The sequence below is a fragment of the Tauraco erythrolophus genome, chromosome 2, assembly GCF_009769465.1.
Source record: "Tauraco erythrolophus isolate bTauEry1 chromosome 2, bTauEry1.pri, whole genome shotgun sequence".
Lineage (NCBI taxonomy): Eukaryota > Metazoa > Chordata > Aves > Musophagiformes > Musophagidae > Tauraco > Tauraco erythrolophus.
The window spans coordinates 70,668,159-70,688,849 of NC_141466.1; the positions used below are offsets into that span (position 1 = coordinate 70,668,159).

Below are 20,691 nucleotides of genomic sequence, written 5' to 3' on the forward strand. Positions count from 1 at the left end.
GTTTTGTTCCTTTCAATATCCATGATTTTTTTTAAGTCTGCAACGTATTCATAAAACTATATTTATATGCATACAGTCTTACCCAGAAAGTTTATTGTAGTCTTGGAAGATACGGAAGATCTGTGCACTAGGATTGGAGCTACTAGAGCTCTAATTTAAAAGGAGTCACAGATGATAAAACTCCCATAATTCTCTCTCAATATTTTTCTCTCTAAATGTTCAATGTTTCGTGAAACATATACAGGTGTGTTTATTATTGTTACTAATAAAAAGAAAATTAGCAGAAAGGATTTACTAGCAGTTCTCTGTTGTAGTAAACAGCAAGATAAGCCAAGCTACAGATAGGAAAGAGGGAGGCAAAGAGCACCGGAAGGAGTGGTCCCCAACTTTGCTAGCTTCTGGACAATATGAACAATTTGGGGACAAATCTACTCTTTTTTCACTTTATCCTGTCCCCTTGCAAGCAATATGGGGCATTGTTGCAGGAAACATGTTCTCCTGAGGATCTTGAATGCTGCCTTTCTGTAGAAGTCCAACTAATCTTAATTTGACAAATGGAGACTAGAAGTTTATGAAATATTATGGTTAATATAATGTCTTTGTTTAAATTAGAAGGTGTATTCAAAAGATTTTATTTCTATTTTGCTGTGATTTTTAAAAAGAGACGACAGGGTACTTTTGTATTGTTGGGATGATTTTTTTAAATTTTTTTAATTGTTTCTAGCATCACAGAATAAGGACAAGTAGTATCTTAAAACAAGGTTTTGGTAGAAGTATGAGATTTTTATTTTGTTCCTCTTCAATTGTAATGGTTTTGGTGCATCTCACCATTAAAGATTAACAAAATGTTTTGTTGTGTTTGTAAAATTCAGCCCTTTCCGCTTTTACTCCCAAGAAACATGTGCCAGGTGACATCTAGTGGTGATGTTCAGCTGATGCACTCAAAATGTTGTCTCCGATGTACATCAATGCAGAAATTTGTATTTTGTGAAATGTTTCGTTTTGCTCCTTTCTTTTTTTGGTTATCCTTTTCAGTGAAACAGATAACAGAAGATATTTTTAGTTCTGTGCCTGATGAATAAATGCTTTTCCTTTGTTTCTCATCTCTTTTCTAGATTAAAATACTTCAGGCTACAGGTTTGCCACAGCACCTCTCCAACTTTGTGTTCTGCAAATATACGTTCTGGGATCAGCTGGAGCCAGTTATTGTTGCACCTGAAGTAGATCCTTCCTTATCTTCCATCAGCAAGGAGCCACGGTGCATGGTTGTCTTCGATCACTGCAATGTAAATTTTTTTTCTCTTTTATTAGAGGAACTTTAGGCAAGCAAAGGAGTTTTAGTTACCTCTTTACTTGCATTATAGTATTTTATGAAGCTAACACCATTTTTAATAAAAACATAAACATCTTCAGAGTCCAGATAATTTTCATTGTTCTATGCTGTTCACTTGTACAAAAGTCACAGAAGGTGAAGAAATGGATTAATAAAGGAAATCAGTCTGTTCAGCAGAGAGACTTAAGTTGGAGTTTAGCCACAGTAAAAATGCTGCTGAGTGTGAATGGAAAAGTGATACTCATCTGAGTACAGTTGATGTCCATATCTGAGCTAATTGCTCTACACTCTGATGTAGTGGAGAGAAGTGTCCTAGTGCTGGGACGTGATGCCTGTTATCCTAATGGGGACGTTGAAGTTAGGTCGTGTATCTTAGAACAGACTATTTCTTCCCATTGACTTTCAAGCAACTGTCTGAGTGGAGGCATCTTTAATAGAGCTATCTAAAGTCATCTTAGATGAATGCCAGCCAATCACCCGAGTTCTCATCTTGTTCTTTCTATCATTTGTCATTACACTGAGCAATTTATTCCACTTACCATTTGTAAAATAGATATAATACCTTCTGATGAGTTTGGATTTTCTGATTCTGAACATTAGAACATATGATTTTTTAATATTTTTTTTTTAACCATTGGATCAGGACTTGGAACAGCATGCGGTCATTTTTCTGCTCTTCATAGACTTTAATCTTCAGCAAATCATCACAGAATCACAGAATGTTAGGGATTGGAAGGGACCTCAAAGGATCACCTAGTCCAATTCCCCTGCCTGAGCAGGACCACCTAGATCAGATCACAAATCATGTATCATTGCCTTGCCTCCTGATTTCACAAACTGAGGTGACAGTTCTTCCTTTCCTCTATATTGCGTCTTGGGGACCAGGGTGAATTTACCACATGTTTACATGAAAGTCAAGACAGTAAATCTCTAAGCCTAAGTCGTTGTGTAGTCACAGTCATCAACTGATTTGTCACTTACTTACAGGAAGTTTCTGTAAATATTTCCGAAGACTTCATGGAACATCTTTATGATGGTGCTTTGGCAATTGAAGTGTATGGGCACAAGCAGAGTGGTGACCGCAAAAATCCAGCCCTGTGGGATCTGGGAATAATTCAAGCCAAAACACGCAGCCTTCGTGACAGGTGAATACGGAAAATAGATCCTTCGTTTAGAATTTTGGAAAATCACTATCTAAGGTGCCCAGTTTTGAAGCGGGTTTGGGATAAGTAGTCAAATTTTGAACTAAAGACAACTGAATGTGTGTTTGAGACTGTATCTATAAGACTGTTATAAATAGACTCTGTCTATCAGAAAAGCACCATGTGATGTGTCAGTAGGTTTTAAAAAAAGTGAAAGAGGAGAAATGCCCATCTGTGTTTCAAATTAAAAGTGGTAAAACCTGAAGGACTTTGAAGTCCCTGTTATGTAGGCAAACTCAAGTGCATAACTAGTGTTTTTACAAAAGAGCAAGCTGATTATTTTCCTGTATATTGTTACACTAGTCTGCACCAGAAAGAGCTGTCAAGTCTAAAACAGGGAGGTGGTTGTTCTGACTGTACACTGATGTATTTATTCAAAGTCTGACTCCATTCTCGAGCAAGAAATGTCATCACTGTAATGTTTCCATTGGAAGAATTTTATTGCTAATTAGTTCAATTGGAGTAAATATGCAACAGTATGGTAATTTAGACTGAAGGGGGTTGCTTTTTTGCTGGCAGGCGTTTGTTGTCCCCAAAGTAAGCTTAATAGCGTTTTCTTAAATGTCAGTTGTTTTTACCTCTCCAATTAGACGGCAGCTCTGCACCTTAATTTATTGGCAGTTATTTCTCTTTCTACTTCCAACATGAGCTTGTGTTGTGCATGTCGAGTATTAAGCTGTATACAGAGAAGTTTAAAAGGAAAGCCAGGAAAATATGGCAAAGGGGAGATGGAAAAAGGATGCTATAAAATAGTGAGTTATTTTGGTAGCTGAGTAGTAAGTATCTCCTTTTTTAATTTTGAAGTACTACAAAAGTGACCGTTTCTTATTTAAGCTCTTGGAAGAGCTAGAGAGAAGGCAGTGGTATGATGAAGTTTAGGAAAGTGCCCTGAATCTTGAAAGCTTGTGAGACAATGTCATATTTCATTCTGTTGTCTTCTGAATGAATCTGATTGCACAGACAGCATTGGGCTTCTGTGGCAGTAGTTGAGACCAGAGCTTAAATGTTTGGATAGTGGAATTGATTTTTGTATTGGAATCAAGAAAAGGCTTATTTGTGATATTTGACCAAAATAGGTGTCCGTAAAATTTATAAGCATTGCACAACTAGTACCCTTTATATTTACAAACGACGCATCTATTGAAGTGTTTCTTTGCTACTTCATTCTGCAGTCCGAGCTAATGGTTTCGGTTTTTTCTTTCTTTTTCTTTGGGAGGGAGGGAAAAAACCCAAGCCAAATCAGTATTTGATGTGTTTTGCAGGTGGAGTGAAGTAACCCGAAAAGTAGAACTCTGGGTTCAAATTCTGGAGCTGAACGAGAATGGGGAATATTGCCCAGTTGAGGTGACTCCTGCCAAGGATGTATGCACAGGAGGCATCTTCCAGCTCAGACAGGTAAGGTGGCATGTACAGGATTTCAGCTGTGAAAAGAGCCTGCGGAAAGCTAAGCAACTTCTATTTGATATAGTGAAGAGATGGTGTCCAAGGAACCTTCAGGCTTAGACACAAAATACAATCTTGTGTAAAACAGACATAAAGTGGAAGAAAGTGGAGTCCCTCCGTGTTTTGTGAAACTGCCAGTGTGCATAAACTCCGATGTAAAGGTGATCAAAGGCTTACCTGCGATCTTTTTGCTGTGTTCTGTGATAGCACCTGGTGGAAAGGACATCAGTCTCAACTGAACTTAATCATTTTTTAAAGAGGTTCAGAATTCTTCTTTATTTGATCCTTCCAGCCAACCACTCCTTTGTTCTTTGAATTCTACATGCATTAGATTGTTAATGCTTAACTGAGTACTTAACATCTTTAAGTGATAAGCTATTGCCCAGACAACACTAGGAATTAGTAAAAGTTAGATACAGGCTGCACCTCTGAACTCCCCAACTCCTTTGAATTTATTTTTTTTATTATTTTTTTTCTCCCTATGGGTTTTACTAAAGAACAGTTACTTTGCTGCACTGATAGCATCAGCAGGTAGGAATATCAAAGGATCATAGAATGGAAAGGACCTCAATGAATATGGAGTCAAGGAGACCAGACTCAGGAAAAGTTCACTGAAATTCCAGCAGCTCACCAAATTAGACTACTACTACAAAAATTTCCTTTTTTGTAAATGGGGAAGGGATCCTATTTTTTGTCTTCAGAAGTATTAAAAATATTTATTTTTAATACTTCTGTATTTTAAAGTATTTTAAAAATAAAATAAAAATTAAAAATTAAAAATAAGTGCATGTTTTGAACACTGTCCAGAAAAAGTAAACTGGGGAGTTGATAAATGCTAAACTTTTTTTTTTCCCTGTAAATGCTTAAATCCTGTAAACATAAATCCTTGCAACAGAAGAGGTATCTCTTGTGCACTGGGTCATGGAGATTGCAGTACTCACCACTTTGTTCTTCACAAAATAAAAATATAATGTTGCTTGGAAATGACTGCCAGTAGAGGTCTCTCTGTCATTACGGTTTCAGCATTTTATATCCTTTTTTCCAAGCAGTTCAAATTGGTTTTTTTGGGCAGGGGCAATCTCGACGAATTCAAGTTGAAGTGAGATCTGTACAGGAATCTGGGACCTTGCCGCTGATGGAAGAATCAATATTATCTGTTGGCATTGGCTGTGTTCAAATAAAACATGTCAAGTCACCAAAAGTACCTGAAAATTATCAGGTAAGAGTCTGAATATTTCTGGTCAGCTATGGCTATTTCCAAGACATGTAAAAGCATAAAGTGATGTCTTAAGTTTGTTGCAGTTGGTGGCAACTCCATTTGTTTGAAGTTGGGTTTTGGGGAATATTTTTTGAACCTACTTCTTAAATGTATAAAGCAGTGTCAAGAAGAATTGTCAGAATTGCTTTGATGATGATTTTAGGGATTATTCAAGATAGATTAAATCTAAACCTCTGTCTTTCAGAAAGTGATGTGGAAGATCTTTTTAATCAAAAATCGTTTTCCATGGCAAAAATAGTATTTGTAAGACTACCTTCTGTGTTTCTCCTGATTTTGGGCTTTTTTTTTTCCTATCCTTAAAAGCAGCACAGCTTTAACATAGCATTCAAAGAAGAAAAGAAAATGTCAGAGTTTCTAAAATTCATTAGGAGTTTGTCCAGTAGATTTTACTCCAAATACTAGGTATGGTAGCAATTTTAAGTAGATATTAAAATTAAAATAAATCAATGGAACATGTATGCAAAGAGTGTTGAGTTACAAACGTTACAATTTTATGAGCTAGTTGTTGGCCCATAGTATATGTTGGCCAGTCGTTTGACAACCTCAGAAGCACTGCATCTCATCTTAAACTGCGAGTATATCGATCTGTTTTCAGGGATTGTCTTCTTACAATGCTCCTACCAGTTTCTAGTGCAGTTTGACTTCTTCCCCCAACAGCTAAATTAAAATTTAGTCACTCCTCCGAGTTAACAAGCCAAAATCTGGTGCACCAGAACAAGCGAGTCTCCGGACATGCTTCATTAGCTGCCCTGCTTGAGACAAGGCCAACAAAATGTCAAGTAGTTTTTGGGACACCTCCCAGCTTTCCATGATGTTCACTCTGTTGGCAGAGTATGATTCAGTGCATGTCTGCTCCTCGTTTTTGCTTAATCAGTATTGGTTTTCCCTTTGAGGTCTGAAGTAGTTGTGGTTTTTGTTGTCTCTTAACCTTAGCGGTCCTTTACCCCTTGTGTGCCAGGGGTACAAAAAGGAGAAATTTTTCCACCTTTGCAGAAATATCACTTTTCAGCAGCATCCTAGGCAGATTATTGCTTTTATTCCCCATGATGCTTCTGGTAGTGACTCTGCCTGCAGACTTTCTAGCTGTGTTTCCATCACAGCAGTCCTCGATACCCACATCCTATAGGGCAAGTAAACTGCTCTTTCTCTCCGGCTCCTGAATGGAGCAAGTTTCTTAAGAGACTCTTCTCTCCTGAGACAGAATGATTGATTCTTGCAAATTTTACTTGAAAGGTATTACCTGCAACATACACATGCCCCTTTTAGCCTGTTTTGTAAGGGGACAAGTCCCAGGTGAGCATCTTGTCTGTCTCACCCTGTTTCTTCCCCAGTGAATTTCTGATCTGTTGACCAGTTTCAACCGTATCCAACAGAGCTGGCAATCCACAAAAGAGTACGTTCTTTCAAGAAGAAAGACTTAAGCTCTGCTTCGAAGAGAGACCAGTGAGTCGTGTCTGGCACTGCTAACCCACATGGGAAAGGGCTATTGAAAAGCATGTTTGTTTAGTCCTCTTGCTTACAATAGCCTTCTGACTTGAGCACCTGGATTTTTAGTCTCTTTATTAGCATTACTCTATCTCAAGTAAATCCGTATCTATGAAATGTGAAAGATTTTCCAGAGATCTTGAATGAAGAAAATGCCTTTTCTATATGACTTTTTAATTTTAGCTTAGCTAAGTTTTTGCCTTTTTTTTTTTTTTTTTATTAAGATACAAAAGTAGACTCCAGCGGCTTGTAAAGACTTAAGTAAATGAGTAATAACTCAGTGACGATTTGAGTCCTCATTGCTTTCCCATTCACTGTGTAGGAGTGACAGTTGTGCTTACAACTGTTGCAAGTGGCTCTGCTTGTGATGAATGTCGAGAATGAAAGGTGGTCTCTCCCATCACAGAATAATGGAAATCAAAATGTCAAAGGTCTGCATTGCAGCTCCTGGTGTGGCAGAGTTATTCCAACTCTCTAACCATTGGCTTAGAGGTTTACAATTTTTCTTCTCTAAATGCTACAGCAAGCTTACCTTGAATCCCTTATGCCAGAGTTCGATTTTTTTTCAGTGCTTGCTGAAATTCATACTTAACTCTTCCACATAAAACAGCACATTTTTCTTTGCTGTCCAGGATCAACAGGTTTCAAGTTGTTTTGCTGTGACTCCTATTTCTTTCTTAGGGCAATTTAAGTATTCTACTTGCTTCCAATTATGAGGACTTCTAATAGCTATATTTCTGTGAATTTTTTCAGTTATATTTGTTGGATTGTTGTAGTTTGTGTTTAGATGAGCTGATAGCAAATCTTTGAGATGTCACTGTTTTAATTCTATGATCATACCATTGCTAAGCTCAGACTTTTAGGTAAGACTGCTAATATTGCCTGAAATAGTTACACCTTTTGCCTTCAATGTGTTTCATGCTATCAAAAGAATTTAATGGCATGGTTTTGCATGTTTTGGCCTAGGAAGAAGAGGACGAAATGGACAGTTATCAGGTAAAAATTTTGAATTATCTCTTTTTACAAACTCAGACATGTTCACATTAAAACATGTTAGAGCAGGATCAGCATTTTTGGATATGTAGAGAGCCTGTCTTCAGAAGAAACTAAAAACTTAACATTACGTACAATATTATACTACAGAGCCATAAGGTGGATTAGAGAGTTGAAAGGGAAAGAAGAAGGTGCCTTAATGTGTATTGCCCAAACAAGTTCCAATTGCGTTTTGATGTTTTGGGGGAAGGAGTCTTTCTTCTTGACAAACTATGGTTAGATCGAGATTGTCCTCCTTAAGAACAAGAATAGACATTGAAGTGTTGAAAGATGCAGTCAGAAGACTTCATGCTGTTTCATATGATGAATGTACTATGTGTATGAGAGCTGGAGTATACCACAGAGTAGTCAACCTTTGGGCAAGCAAGGGGGGATACTGTTCCTGGAGCCCTAAGACAACAGTGATAAAACTACTGAAATCAGCACACTATTTTTTTGTATATAATATCACAGTAACATGAACCTTAAAGGGGAATTGATGAGGTACAATATCTGTGATATGTTTTTCATCTTCTTGTGAATAAGTTTAACAAAACCATGTCATCATCATTATACATCTCAACATTGTATGATGTGAGCAACCAGAGATTTAGGTTTAATGCTCCCTGACAGATTCTGGCGTACTTGTAGGGGTCTGTGGGTGAGTAATACAACTGTAGTTTATAGTCTTGCATCCACCCATTTTTCTTGACAAAGCATTTGTTATAGTTTGATGTGGAATGAATCTGAACTGCTGCTGCCATAAAAGAGGCTTGCCTGAAGGCATCCCAAAGCTGATAGCTCATCTTTGTGGCACCCAACATGCTGCATGTAGAGGATCATTCATCATTTCTGAGCATTTCTACACCAGAGACAAATGAACTGAATGTTTTTAAGGATACCGAGGTGTTTTTTTTGAAGGACATGAGCACTTAAGAAAAAATATTTCAAAAAACTCAGTTGCAAATGCCGTAACTACGAACAGTGGCATTATGTGGGACAGGTATAGATTCCCAGTATGAGGCTGCTAAGGCCTGAGTGTGAATGGTGAGTCCTAGATACGGACTGGGGTTTCCAGCTTTGCCGTAAGGTAGTGGTTAGTGAGTTTTAGACTAGTTTGGTGGCAAAGATGATGTATAAACTGAAGCTTTTTGAGCTGGATAGTACAGCATAACAGCTAGAGAAAAAGATATGCCTCAGGCTGGCAAGCAAAAATACTTCAAATAAGATGTGGGAAGTTAAGTGTTTGGACCTGTGAAGAAAGGCTAAGAGAACAGGGACTGTTTAGCCTCGAGGAGAAGAAAAGGCTCAGCCTGAATCTTGTCAATGTATGTAAATGGGAAGGAGTAAAGAAGACAGAGCCAAACTCTCCTCAGTGGTATCCAGTGAAAGGACAAGAAGCAATGAGTCTCCACTTCAACATAAGAAACATTTTTTTTTGCCTTGGTGGTGGAACAGGTTGCCCAGAGAGGTTGTAGACTTTCTGTCCTTGAAGATATTAAAATGCCAGCTAGATGCAGCCCTGAGCAAGCTGCTGTAGTTGACCTTGCTTTGGGCACAGAGCAGGGTTGCACTAGACAATCTTCAGAGGTCACTTCCGACCTCTGCTGCTCTGTGTTTCCGTTGTCCTGTGCAAAAGAAAATAATAGAGAAGAGCTAAGTGATTTCTTGGAGGTCTACTCTGTCTTTTTCTGCTTCTTGGGTACAGGATGAGCAGGAGAATTGAGGAAATGTGTAAGCCACAAATAGGAAACATTGGCTTTCCTGGGTCAATATTTAACATGACTACTTTCCTCTTTACAGGATAGGGATTTGGAGAGGCTCCGTCGGAAATGGCTGTGCGCCTTAACAAAGCGTCAGGAATATCTTGATCAGCAATTGCAAAAACTCGTTGGGAAGCCTGGTGAGCAAAATACGATTGACAGTAACAATAGCGATAGGTTGAGACACACATGCACACATGCTTTTTATCTTAATGTATTGCACAATTTAGAAAATAGGCTAATGGAGAGTCAAATCTCTGAATTCATCAGTAATTTGCTTTCAGTGAAAGTAAAGTTAGAGAAGCCTATATAAAATTGTTCGTTGTTTTTATATTTTGTATGCTTCTTCTTTGTGTGCTGAATTTCTCAGCAGAGTGTGTTTTATTCTGTTATGAATGGTGTGAGATCATCGACACATGATAAAGGCAGTGAGTAAGAAATGCTCTCTGTTGTTCTGACTGACATCTTGCTTCTCCAGATAAAACAGAAGATGATGCAGATCGAGAGGCACAGCTTTTAGAGATGAGGCTAACACTCACTGAAGAAAGGAATGCTGTAATGGTTCCTTCTGCTGGCAGTGGGATCCCTGGAGCTCCAGCGGAGTGGTATGAACATACATTGCCATATGCAAGAACAAATGTAAAAATGATGCATGGCCTGTTCCTGGCTTGGAACGTGGCCATTTTTTGCTTTCCTTACTCTGGCCTCTGTACACTGTATGAGCAAAGTCATTAAAATTAGCCTCTTGCTTGAATTATTTTATTAGGCTGTGTACCTGAAATCCAGAAATGCTATTTAGTAAACGATACTGTTATTGATCAGAGTGTAATTATGACCTTCTGAAAAAACGAAATCAATATTTATTACCACTGCACTTACTATTTAAAAAAATTAGCTAATATGTTAATTACCTAGTTCATTCACTTAAAAGGCTGCTTTGTCATAATAAAACTGCATCTGCAGGAGCATTTTGTTGCGCTCCCATTTTGAGTGCAAAGTCTGTTTAGTCAGCAAGTGTTCCATGTAATTTTCTAAACATTAAAAATAGTAAACTACGCTAGACTGAGATTGCTGTACTGTAACTCAACAGAGTTTGCTGAATAACAACTGCAGGTAAGGAAGCAAAGTTGTTTCACTTAAAACCTCTTGCCCTCAGTTGCTTTCAACTTTCAGAAATTTTTTTTCTGAGCAAACCTCTAACAATATTTATTGATGAAATTGGGTGTCATGGAGTTTTAAGCTGAAGTTTGTTACAGCTAGTACTTCTGAAACATAAAAATGGCAAATGCATGTTGGAAATGTGTCGACTTTTACGTCAGTGTTTGACTAGGTTTGTACACAGTGGAGCTGCAGGAAGCTTACTTGAGGAAGAATCTGTTTTGAATGCATTTGCACTAGAAGAAATGTTCAGTATGATTCAAGCACCTTATATATTGCATAAGACTCCAGCCTGCTCTTGTTCGCCATAAAGTTTATCAAGTCCAAGTTTGTCATGGGATGGCTACAGCCCTTTTTTACAGCTATGATTGCAATGAGGAGTCTTAAAGTCTTTCGTGCTTCATATTACGTTTTTAGTACCTTATTAATGTTGTATAGCTTAAAAGTGCTAGGCCACGGAATATTTCATTTTAAAAACAAACAAAACACCATCTATGTTACCCTTTCTTCCATGATATGAAAGGTGCCTGAAATGACAGCTTTGACTCTTAAATATTTATCTGTGTTTTGCAAGAAAGGCTAATAACTGTGAAGTGTGGTAGAATCCATGTTGGTTTAAAAACTTTGACACTGTATTTTCTGACTCTTAACTTTGCTGTCTTCAGTGCCATCACTAATGCAGAGAGGTTTGCATTTAATAAATGTGTGTGTCAGAGTAAATAAACTTAATTTTGCTATTAGCATTTTAGAGGGAGAAAACAATTCTGAAAGCAGAGGTCAAAGAATATAATAATTGTAAGAGAGCTGGTATAAAAGGAATCCCAATTTATTTGAGTCTGTCTAAATCTGCAACAGTAAATTAAAATAAAGCTGTTTCCCAAGGTTACCGATGGCCTGGCTTAGAATTGCACTTGTACTGAACGTAATACACTGTGGGCTCATATCATAAGGTACGTGTGCTGGGTAAATCTGCATTAGTTTAAATGTCGCCATTGTCTCTGTCTTACATTTTAGGACTCCCGTGCCTGGTATGGAAACTCACATTCCTGTTATTTTCCTTGACTTGAATGGTAAGTGGTTCTTAAAATGGCAGAGTACTTTGAAACAAACTTTGTACAACCGACAACGCTATAGAATTTAAGCAAGCTAATAACATGAAGAAATGCCTGGAATGGCAGGTAGATTAATTTGAGAGTGCACGTGTTTCACGGAAACTTATTGTTTAATGTTTCAGAATATACAGCATTATACATGAAAGGAACCAAAGGTTTTAATAATCCCAATATTTCACAGATATTTAATAAGTAAAATAGAAATAGCAAAATGAGTACACCTAAAGGAGGGAACAGTAAAAGCCAACGTAAAGAAAAAATTGTTAGGAATGTTCTTTCTGGGGTCTCACAAGAATATAGCAGTGATGCTATATCCTATAATTTCTTTACTGATGACTTAGAAGAAAATGTGAAGTCACTGGTAATACCATCTGCATATCAAAAAACCGTGATATGATAAGGTCAAGTTAGTTTTACAGAGTGTGATCATATGTGTTTCTGTAAACATTGTGTGTTTCAGTACATCCAAATACAAGATCCAGTTCAAACAATGTGTTTGTCAGATACTTCTACATAAGATGGGAAATGGTAGCCAGGAAAGCAGCAACCCCACAGTAGTCCTGGGAGCCAACCATGCCTTGTCAGTTTCACAAATCCTTGTTAAGGTGTTTAAAAGAGGGTTAACCCTTGGATTAGAAGCATCAGGTGAGAGTGGGGAGGTGGCATTCTACCTGTCGTCAGGAGGTCTTTGCTGCAATGCTGTTTACGTTTATGGTTTGTTCACCTCAAAAAGCACATTGATATATCGAATGGCTTCAGAGAGGATCTGGTTAATAATTTATTCATGGTGAGGGACTTGAGCCTGAACAGGTTGAGCTGCTTCTCAAAAAACAGATTAAGGATTTGTTTAATCATGATCTAAAAGTACTACATTTTAACTTGTTCAACCAGCAGCTTATCTTTATTTTAAAAAAAGCACAACACCTAACTCATGCCAAATGAGCAACGTATTTACTGTGATTGAGCAGTAGTGCTGAAAATACACCTGCGGGCGAGGAGGGGATGTTTACAATTGGGGGAAAATCCCACACAATAAAGGACTTTGTAAAGCATGCTTGAGTCTGTGTCCCCAAATCTTTGTGCACACTTTCTGTATAGAAATGGGATTCTTTTTAAAGTGGAACAATGCAGAAAACTTTTCTTTTATATGTAGAGTGTAAGTAGCCAAGCTGGGGAGTTGGTGATGAAAATGCGAATTCAAGACTTGCCGGACGTTTTTAAAAAGGATAATTGCTGTGTGTCTCCTCACCCTCTGCGTTCACTTTTGTTTTCAGCTGATGACTTCAGTTCCCAAGATAACCTTGATGACCCAGAAGCGGGTGGGTGGGATGCTACTCTTGTTGCAGAAGAGGAGGAGGAATTCTTTGAACTGCAGATTGTGAAGCATCATGATAGTGAGGTAAACAGAGAAGCAGACCAATATATTTAGGAGTCTTTTAGTTGCTCTCTATATATTCAGATGTGAAAACAACGCATCAAAGACGGCGTACAAAGGATACAACACTTATTTCTTATATGACTGACTTTGTGTTTTCAAGGAATATTTGCTAGGAGTATAACCATGATTTGAAAAATAACAAAACTCAAGGATCCTCCTTTATCTAAATCCAAGCATTACAAAAGCTCGAGATTCTGCGTTCATACTTAAGAAAACAAAACCCCTGAGCAAATTAGAGTACGGAAGCCCTCAGCTGAAAAACCAAACAATCTTAACTGTTGTTACAGTTAGCGTGTTTACCTCTGCATTGTTACATTCATTATGCTTCATTTTGCCACGTAGCTCATAGCTTTACAACTGTACAATTGTTGGTTTATGATTTTTGCTATTAGCTTTAGAATCTCTGATTTATTTTTCTACCTTAAAATTTTGCTCCTTACTCTGAAACTTGTTTCTTTTCATATTTTTAGAGGAGCTTTATTCCTGATGGTTTTGGTATGTTTTTTGTTCTGTTTTGTTTTCAAAGCCTAGAAAAATGGCTACCAGGCTGTTTTTCTTACTGCCTGAAGATAAACCGTTTAAATCTTCAGTAATACTTATAATTTCACATTCAAGAAGAGAAATTCCAGCTTTTCTTGTATGGCTAGAAATGTTTCAGCAAAGTTATTTCTCAAATACAGGCAGGAGAGTTTATGTGGTGAGATGGAAGATTTTCACTACAATTTCTGTTGCTCTCTGGCTTATCTTAATAAATTAAGCCAAATGGTCCTGTAGTTCTGCATATTTTATAATTTATTTGCAACAATCCTGGGTATTCAAAGATCTTTTTTTCAAGAGGAAATGTTCCAGAGTTTGAGCAAGTTGGCATTTTTAATCCCAAGGTCTTCATTTGACAAACTAATCTTGATTTTTAAATGGCCTCTTCTAAAGTGCGGGGATTTTTCTTCACAGGGAGTGAAATGGAGAAGCTGACTCTCAAAATTTATGTATTATGTATTTTTGTTAATTATGCTTAATTAATTACAGTTAATTATACACCTAATTATGCTTATTAGAGGATACATTTTTTTTCCTTTGCAGGTGAAAGCAGAAGCCTCATGGGATTCCACAGTCCACGACTGTATCCAGCTCAGTAAAGGAACAGCAGCAGATGAAAGAGTTTACCTTATTGTGAGAGCCACTGTCCAGCTCAGCCATCCTGCAGAAATGCAGTTAGTGTTACGCAAGCGCATTTGTGTTAATGTGTATGGCAGACAGGTATGTCTTTTCTAATCCTTCACACTTTCACTCTGCCCCATGTTTATCACTGTTGAGGAAGGGAAGGCTGTGATTTGTGCAGTACGCTGCTGCTATGACTCTCTATTTTTTTGTAGATACCTTCCTCTCTCCCTGAATGGAAACACTGTATTAATGGCATGCATCGAGACTTTAAGCTGCCAAGTAATTTTCATTGTATCTTATATATTGTGGATGATAATACAACTTTTTCTTTAAAGGTTCAGTGACATCTCTGAGTATGACAGATTCAGCATTATTTGTATTAACTACTAAGTGCTTTATCCCCAGTCACTGGAAGAAGTAGAAAGAGTTAACTTCTCATGAGCCTGGAGTTCATGTTTTGCAAAAATTACGCATCAGAAGAAACTTGTGTGTTTCCCTGCTCCTCTAGTATGTTCACACATTACTGCTAACCATTTCTATTTATACGTCCAGGTATTTAGAGATAAACTAGCAATAGTTGGAGCAGAGGTCCCCTTGTGTAATTTGTCAAAGTTAATCACTCTTGGTCTTTTATGTTTTCCAGTGTCTTGTGCTCTTATGATACTGTGTAGGTAAGAGCAGGATGTTTGATAAATGGAAAGCAGCGTTTGCAACATCATGTCCTGAAAAAGATTTAATTCTTGAGAAAGATGGTGAGGAAGAGTTTGTTAAGCACTGTCTCAGAATCCAGGTTCGCCTAGCAGTGACAATGACAAAGCAGAAAGCCTGAATTATTCTGTTTGCACATCTGTAGTTAAAATCTGAAGCAAGAGCAGAAGAGGTGTGGTCACACCCAGAAACACTGTAGGCGACTCTGAACTGCTTTTAGTGCTGCAGATAGAACTACAGTACTTGGCGTTTCGATCAAACAAGCTTTTTCTCAGAAAGGGAACAGTGAATTTTTTTGTCATAAAGAATGGAAGAACGTATTCAATAGATAAAGTGAGCGTGCCAATAATTACAATTGTGTTAAGTCTTCATTAATTCTGTTTTCTATAGATTTAGTCAATGATGTTTTTTATTTTCATTCAACACAGGATCTTTAGCTTTCCTGCTAGGTTTCTAAAAATCCTCGCCAATAACCTTTCCCGGGTGTTCGTCTCAGCAGCATCTTTGAATGACTCATCTCTGCATTAATTCAACAGTCCAGTTCTTAACCCTGCAAGGCGCCAAGTCAGCACAAACAATGACCATGCCCCCTTAAATCATTCTTCATAACGATCTCTTTGGTCAAGAATTTAATGCCTGAACTTGTCAATATTCAAGACAAGTCACCTAGGGCTCTACCAAAAAAAAAAAAAAGAACGACACTTCTAGAACTAGCAAATGCTTTGTGTGTGCTGGTTAAGCGGTCACCTTGCAATGAAGGAAGTTTATCCTTTCTCTGTATCTAAAATGCAGACAAGCAAATGATATGTCTCCAAGTTAAGATCTTTGACTCTTACGTATTTAGTAGCTAGTCTTTTGGGTGTAGACTTCTTTCTTTGTAAACTATATTTACTTTGGTTGAAATATGTTAAACCATGTTTTCCTTAAAGCAAGAAAAATTTTCATTTTTTTTTGTCTTCCCACAGGGTTTTGCCCAGAGTTTCCTCCGAAGGATGTCTCACCGAAGTTCTATTCCTGGCTGTGGTGTCACTTTTGAGATAGTCTCAAATATTCCAGAGGTGAATAAGAAATCAGAGTATCTGGAACTGGCTAAGAGTCTCTAACTTTCTGACTTTTCCCTTATTTTGAGCATGCTAGCTCTTGCTGCTGCAAGCATAAACTATGGTTCTTATAAAAGCATATTCCTTTACGTGCTGTGACTTAGCAGCAACCTGTGTTGTATCAGTGTCACTATGTATTTTGTTGAGTGAGCATCTGTTTGCTCAGGTCCTTGAAGAAGCATTTTAAAGAGAGAGAAAAAGGGGAGTAAAGATGGGTAGGTGAAGTGCCTAATGTAGGGAGCATGAGAATATGTAAAAAATAACAAATTGGCATTTTCTAAATAATGTCTTTATGCAATTCTTGATTCCTGAGCGTGTTTCTAGTTAGATGCTAATCCTTTCCTTCCAAACAGATGCTCTTTCAGAGCACTTGTAAAAACATTAACACATGAAGAGCCAAAATTCTGATTGCTGCCTGACTCTGTCTTTTATGTTCTGCTGTATTTAGCATTCTGCGTTGAAATGTTTCTCAAGCAATGTTCCTTTTGGGTTTTTTCCTTGCAATTCGCTTGCAATTTTGTTTTCCTCACAGGGTAGATAACGCCCAAATGTGTTTGAGCGCTTTTTAATTATGAAATATCTGAATGCGACCCTTTTGCTAATCAATGGCAATGTCTCACTGTAGACTCTCAAAAACAAAACCAAAAAAAACCCAACAAAAGAACAATAACCATGTAGCTTGAGATGTCTGTCACAGCGGTAGGAGCACCCATGCAGATGGCATGGCACGAGTTGCTTCGATGAAATGAGACTGTATACTCAGAACTCTCTCACAAGACGTCTGAATCTGCCCCTGAGCTTACGGGCAAACAGTGTTGAATCTGTCCTGCGTGTTTTACAAACCGTTCCTCTTCAGGACTGATGTGGGAGATTTTTGTTTTATTTTAAGAGGATGTAATTTCTTTTCATCTTCCTAGGATGCTCAAGGAGCTGAAGAGCGGGAGGCACTGGCCAGAATGGCAGCCAACGTTGAAGACGCAGCTTCAGCTGACTCCGAAGCCTATATTGAGAAGTACTTGCGGAGCGTGCTGGCTGTGGAGAACATTCTCACCTTGGATCGTCTGCGCCAGGTCTGTTTCTAAGGCTGTAGCAGACAGCAGAGAATATGCTTAACTGAGAGCAGTGTATGGCAACGCGGATGTTCTCGGAAGTGCATACAATGGCTACCAAACCAAAAACACCTCTTCAGCACATACCTCAGCCTTACAAAGTGTGCGTGTGGCAACCATCCAAAGGAGCAAATGTAGCTCTCTTCACAGAGATGTTCTCACTCAGCTACCTGCAATGTGGATGGATGGGACTGGGAGCTTTCTATTAAATGCGCTATTATGGGATCCTTGGTTTGTTTTTAAGACTATGCATTGCTAATCATGGTTCAGAAAAAGTAGTTGTGTGGTATCAGCTTTTGCTTTCTGAAGCTTGGGCTTTAGTAATAGTTTCTGAAGTTGCTGGTAGAATTCTTGTCATTTTTCCCATATTCTACCTTGAAGTAACCCAACCTGTTCTGTCAATAAGAAAGACATTGATTGGCTTAATCTTAAGTACTGTAACTTGATCTGTTTACCAGGAAAAATACAGGAGTGAAAAACATTTATTGAAAATTGTTCTTCTGGATATAAATTATGCAAGCACAAAAGAACGTTATGCAAAACAAGCTAGAGTATGTGCCTGCCCACTATAAATTAATGGCGAAGTGTGATGCACTCTTAAGTATTAAAAGCAAGTTTCCTGTCATATCTAATTAGTTTAAAGGATTAAAATAGGAGCTCAGTTAGGAAAGGGAGGTTTAGTCTTCGCATCTGTAACAGTCATCTCCTAGAATCAGAACTAGCTGTAAAATCCTACGTGTGCCAATCAGCAAAATACTAGATGTTAGAGTTTATCCACTCTTACACTTCCAGCCATGTTATGTGCAAGTTTTAGATTACAGTAGACTTTACAGACAGGAGCCCATGCGGTAAGGCTGTTTAGAAAAGTTTTTCTTGTATAAACAAACTATCCTGGGGTGATTGGAGCTTAGATTCTTGCAAAACAGGTATATTTTCTTTGTTTTGCTTCTCTATGATTGGCAGGAAGTTGCTGTTAAAGAACAGCTAATGGGAAAAGGAAAATTCTACCGCAGGAGCCTGAGCTCTCCCAATGTGAATCGGGTGAGTATTCCACACTGGCATCTGCAGCATATTGAGGGCAGCAGGTCCAGTCTTTCAGTTACAAGTCTCTATGATGCCAGAGTCATGGAGTATAGCAATAAATTTCCTTTTGTTTGACCCTTCTGTTTGTCTGTGCTGTTCATGAGCATGTAAATTGCTAAGCGGAGGCAAAATCTGCACATATTCATGCTTTCATCATACAGGCTAATATGCTTGAAAGCACCGCCATAAATCCAGACTATCTGAAAAAGCGATGTAAAAAGAACTTCTGTATTCTTTTTTCTTCTGAACACTGGAGGTTTTTTCATCTAGCTATCAAGTCAAAGGTTTTTTTACTTTTTTTATTTTGCTTTAGAAAATTTCAAAGCAAGTTACAAGTGTTTACTGAACTTAAACTTTGTAACAGTGTTGTAGGGACACTATCTAGTCCTGTTTAGTGCGTAAGAAAGATGAGACTTCTGTTCTCCAAAATCTGGAATGAAATGCTTTGGCAGAACTGGTAATCAAACTTGTCAAATTCTGGCTCCTTCCAGGTCGATAATTGGGATTTCACCTCTCATCTCTTGGATTTCAGTTCTGCTTTAACTGCAAAATGATTTCTTTTCACCCTTCCTCATGTTTCTCAAGAGGCATACTTATCAGTTGTTTATGTTTTTGTTAAGAATTAATTCTACTTGCCTTAACTATTTCAGCTTTCTGGAAGCCGTCAAGATTTAGCACCCCTTTATAACCTGAGCAGTAACCGGGTAAGTATCTGAAGGTCTCCTGGGAAGTCTTCTGTAGAAAAAAGGTAGCTACAGTGACTACACTATAGCAGTTACAGGGACGTAAGTGGGAAACATCTGTAAAAGATGGGGCACACGCATGTGCTCCATTGTATCCTTGAGATTGTTCCTAGGACGTACTAGTTTTGGATGTGCTGCACAAGACCTCTCTGGGAAGTTCCCAGTCATATAGCACTGCTGCCAGCTGCTGTGGGATGTACAATGGCAGACCTGAGTTGAGCAGACAAGATTAAATGTAGCCATCCATCACACAGGAACACGCTTGTCAGGGGAAATTTTCTCATTGACAAGCTTCAGAGCTCTTCCAAAGCTTTCACCTGGGTGGATGCAACTCTTCTGGGTAAGGGAAAAATTTGGATTCATATATAAGTTCAGGTCCACCTCTAGGAGAGAATAGAGGCCTATGAAGATAGTCTCTGACCTTCAGAGGGAAACCAGCAGTCTTAAGCTTGCGGTGGGTGATAATTCAGCCCATTACACTTCTTAAAAATAACAGTACGGATCAAAAGTATTTCTTTAAAAAGTGAAAGATTAAATTTAAACTTACTTTCCAAATCCTAGATAAACTGAGAGGTCTTCTCCTGATAGATATTCTGCCCAGTGAGCGTGTAGTCATTTTAAAAGGGAGAATCTAGTGGTGACAAGGCATTTTAATGCATAATGCAGTTGCACGGAATAATAGAATTTTGATGTAGTGCTCTAGCATTGGCTGCTAAATCTGCTACATCTGATCCATGCAGAGAATGCTAAAATATGTGCAGGTGATAAAGTGCGTATAGCAACTTCTATTTGGAGAGAACTGTGGGATGTTTCAATATTGTAGGTTTTTAAAGCAAAAATTAAAGACTACTGTTCTTAACGATTTCTGTTTTTCTCCTCCTTTTCCCTCAATGATTTCTGTCATTGCATGTTTCAGAGTCCAAAGGTCCCAGCAGAGGTAACGCATTAGGTCCACCTAATGAGTGGGATAATAATTTTATCTCACTATAAAGTTTATTTTGCTCACTTAAACGCTTTTACTTCCTGCTTTGAAGATGCTGCTGGTGGTGTCTCATTTGCATAGTACACAGCAAATGAATTTTTCCAAAAGCCTGTCATTAATGCAGTGTGAGACTGGTACAAATGAGAGAAGTTTCTCCTTCTTGGGTGCATCTTATGGTTTGTTACAGAGCTGTAGCTATTTAATGTCATTTCTCACAGTTCTTTGGACAGGATGAAGTTATTTCAGAAATGACCCCATTTAAGCTAAAAAAAAACGTGATAGACGTGAAAGCAAGCAAATATGTGCCAGTCGTGTACATTAACCTGGAGTTGAGATATAAACGTTGAGAGTTTCTTCCAAATTTTACTCAAGCTTTATGGCTTCAGATGGTTCAGTGTTAACAACTCTTCATTTCTACGAAAGAATGATTTTAAATTAATACTGGCCCAATGAAAAACATGTTTATCCTTAGTATCATGTTAACACTCTTGGAGGAGTGACTGTTTGTCCCCTTAGTTGTACCAAGCTTTGGTTAACCAGAGTTAATTGGTAGTGGTTGG

At 38.1% G+C, this 20,691-nt stretch overlaps 1 protein-coding gene across 3 annotated transcripts in view; it reads left to right on the forward strand.

Annotated features, from left to right (window-relative positions):
• KIF13B (kinesin family member 13B) overlaps window positions 1–20,691 on the forward strand; it is a 144,422-nt gene that overhangs the window by 98,739 nt on the left and 24,992 nt on the right. For 2 of the 3 annotated variants that reach the window (XM_086631448.1, XM_086631450.1), the window contains exons 22-35: window positions 1,116–1,286; window positions 2,321–2,478; window positions 3,798–3,930; window positions 5,051–5,197; window positions 7,709–7,738; window positions 9,578–9,677; window positions 10,016–10,142; window positions 11,710–11,765; window positions 13,082–13,206; window positions 14,326–14,502; window positions 16,080–16,172; window positions 17,132–17,284; window positions 18,287–18,364; window positions 19,057–19,110. In XM_086631448.1, the coding sequence (XP_086487574.1) occupies window positions 1,116–1,286; window positions 2,321–2,478; window positions 3,798–3,930; window positions 5,051–5,197; window positions 7,709–7,738; window positions 9,578–9,677; window positions 10,016–10,142; window positions 11,710–11,765; window positions 13,082–13,206; window positions 14,326–14,502; window positions 16,080–16,172; window positions 17,132–17,284; window positions 18,287–18,364; window positions 19,057–19,110 (1,602 nt within the window). Of the gene's footprint in view, window positions 1–1,115; window positions 1,287–2,320; window positions 2,479–3,797; window positions 3,931–5,050; window positions 5,198–7,708; window positions 7,739–9,577; window positions 9,678–10,015; window positions 10,143–11,709; window positions 11,766–13,081; window positions 13,207–14,325; window positions 14,503–16,079; window positions 16,173–17,131; window positions 17,285–18,286; window positions 18,365–19,056; window positions 19,111–20,065; window positions 20,087–20,691 lie in introns of all 3 variants that reach the window. The other variant, XM_086631449.1, reaches the window with a different exon arrangement.